The sequence below is a fragment of the Amphimedon queenslandica genome, unplaced genomic scaffold (genome assembly GCF_000090795.2).
Source record: "Amphimedon queenslandica unplaced genomic scaffold, v1.1 AMPQUscaffold_6291_Cont21749, whole genome shotgun sequence".
In the NCBI taxonomy this organism is placed as follows: Eukaryota; Metazoa; Porifera; class Demospongiae; order Haplosclerida; family Niphatidae; genus Amphimedon; species Amphimedon queenslandica.
In genome coordinates, this window is record NW_003553416.1 from 1 (window position 1) to 1,842 (window position 1,842).

General features: G+C 34.3%; 1 protein-coding gene across 1 annotated transcript; it reads left to right on the plus strand.

Annotated features, from left to right (window-relative positions):
* Positions 1 to 172: 172 nt before the first annotated feature.
* Positions 173 to 887, plus strand: LOC100632600 (ankyrin repeat-containing protein At5g02620-like; the record flags this gene model as incomplete). Its single annotated transcript, XM_011410782.1, has 1 exon — positions 173 to 887. A coding segment is annotated over exon 1 (715 nt), but the record flags the coding sequence as incomplete, so codon positions are not given.
* Between the last annotated feature and the right edge of the window lie 955 nt (positions 888 to 1,842).

Genomic DNA, 1,842 nt, shown 5'->3' on the forward strand with positions numbered 1-1,842 from the left:
TCATTATGTAGTTAGTGAAGGATTACTGGACATCTTAAAGTGTATAGTCATGAACATCAATGGTCATGTAATGGATAAACAATACCGTACTATTGGTCAGACTGTTCTCCATTGTGCTGTTAAACACATAGATGTTGTAAAGTACCTCATTAATGAGTGCAAATGTGATATAATGACTCCTGATAAATATGGAAATACTATTCTACATCATGCAGCTAGGGAAGGATTACTTGATGTCATGAAGTACCTCATCAATACTCATCACTATAATCTAATGACTACTAATGATAAAGGTGAGACTGCTCTTCATCTCGCTGTTAAACACATAGATGTTGTAAAGTACCTCATTAATGAGTGCAAATGTGATATAATGACTTCTGATAAATATGGAAATACTATTCTACATCATGCAGCTAGTGAAGGATTACTTGATGTCATGAAGTACCTCATCAATACTCATCACTATAATCTAATGACTACTAATGATAAAGGTGAGACTGCTCTTCATCTCGCTGTTAAACACATAGATGTTGTAAAGTACCTCATTAATGAGTGCAAATGTGATATAATGACTTCTGATAAATATGGAAATACTATTCTACATCATGCAGCTAGGGAAGGATTACTTGATGTCATGAAGTACCTCATCAATACTCATCACTATAATCTAATGACTACTAATGATAAAGGTGAGGCTGCTCTTCATCTCGCTGTTAAACACACAGATGATGTAAAGTACCTCATTAATGAGTGTGACTGTGATATAATGACTCCTGATAAATATGGGAATACTGTTCTACATCATGCAGCTAGGGAAGGATTACTTGATATCATGAAGTACCTCATCAATACTCATCACTATAATCTAATGACTACTAACAATAAAGGTGAGACTGCTCTTCATCTTGCTGTTAAACACATAGATGTTGTAAAGTACCTCATTAATGAGTGTGACTGTGATATAATGACTCCTGATAAATATGGAAATACTGTTCTACATCATGCAGCTAGGGAAGGATTACTTGATGTCATGAAGTATCTCATCGATACTCATCACTATGATGATCTAATGACTACTAACAATAGAAGTGAGACTGTTGTTCATCTTGCTGTTAAACACACAGATGTTGTAAAGCACCTCATTAATTGTGATATAATTCATTATGTAGCTAGTCAAGGATTACTTGATGTCTTGAAGTGTATGTTCATGAACATCAATCACCATATACTGGATAAACAATACCGTGATAAAAATGGTCAGACTGTTCTTCATTGTGCTATTAAACACATAGATGTTGTAAAGTACCTCATTAATGAGTGTGACTGTGATATAATGACTCCTGATAAATATGGAAATACTGTTCTACATCATGCAGCTAGGGAAGGATTACTTGATGTCATGAAGTACCTTATCAATACTCATCACTATAATCTAATGACTACTAATGATAAAGGTGAGACTGCTCTTCATCTTGCTGTTAAACACATAGATGTTGTAAAGTACCTCATTAATGAGTGTGACTGTGATATAATGACTCGTGATAAATATGGGAATACCTTTCTACATCATGCAGCTAGTGAAGGATTACTTGATGTCATGAAGTACCTCATCAATACTCATCACTATAATCTAATGACCACTAACAACAAAGGTGAGACTGTTTTTCATCTTGCTGTTAAACACATAGATCTTGTAAAGTACCTCGATAATGAGTGCAAATGTGATACAATGAATTGTGATAAAGATGGGAATACTGTTCTACATCATGCAGCTAGGAAAGGATTACTTGATGTCATGAAGTATCTCATCAATACTCATCATTATAATGATCTAATGACTAC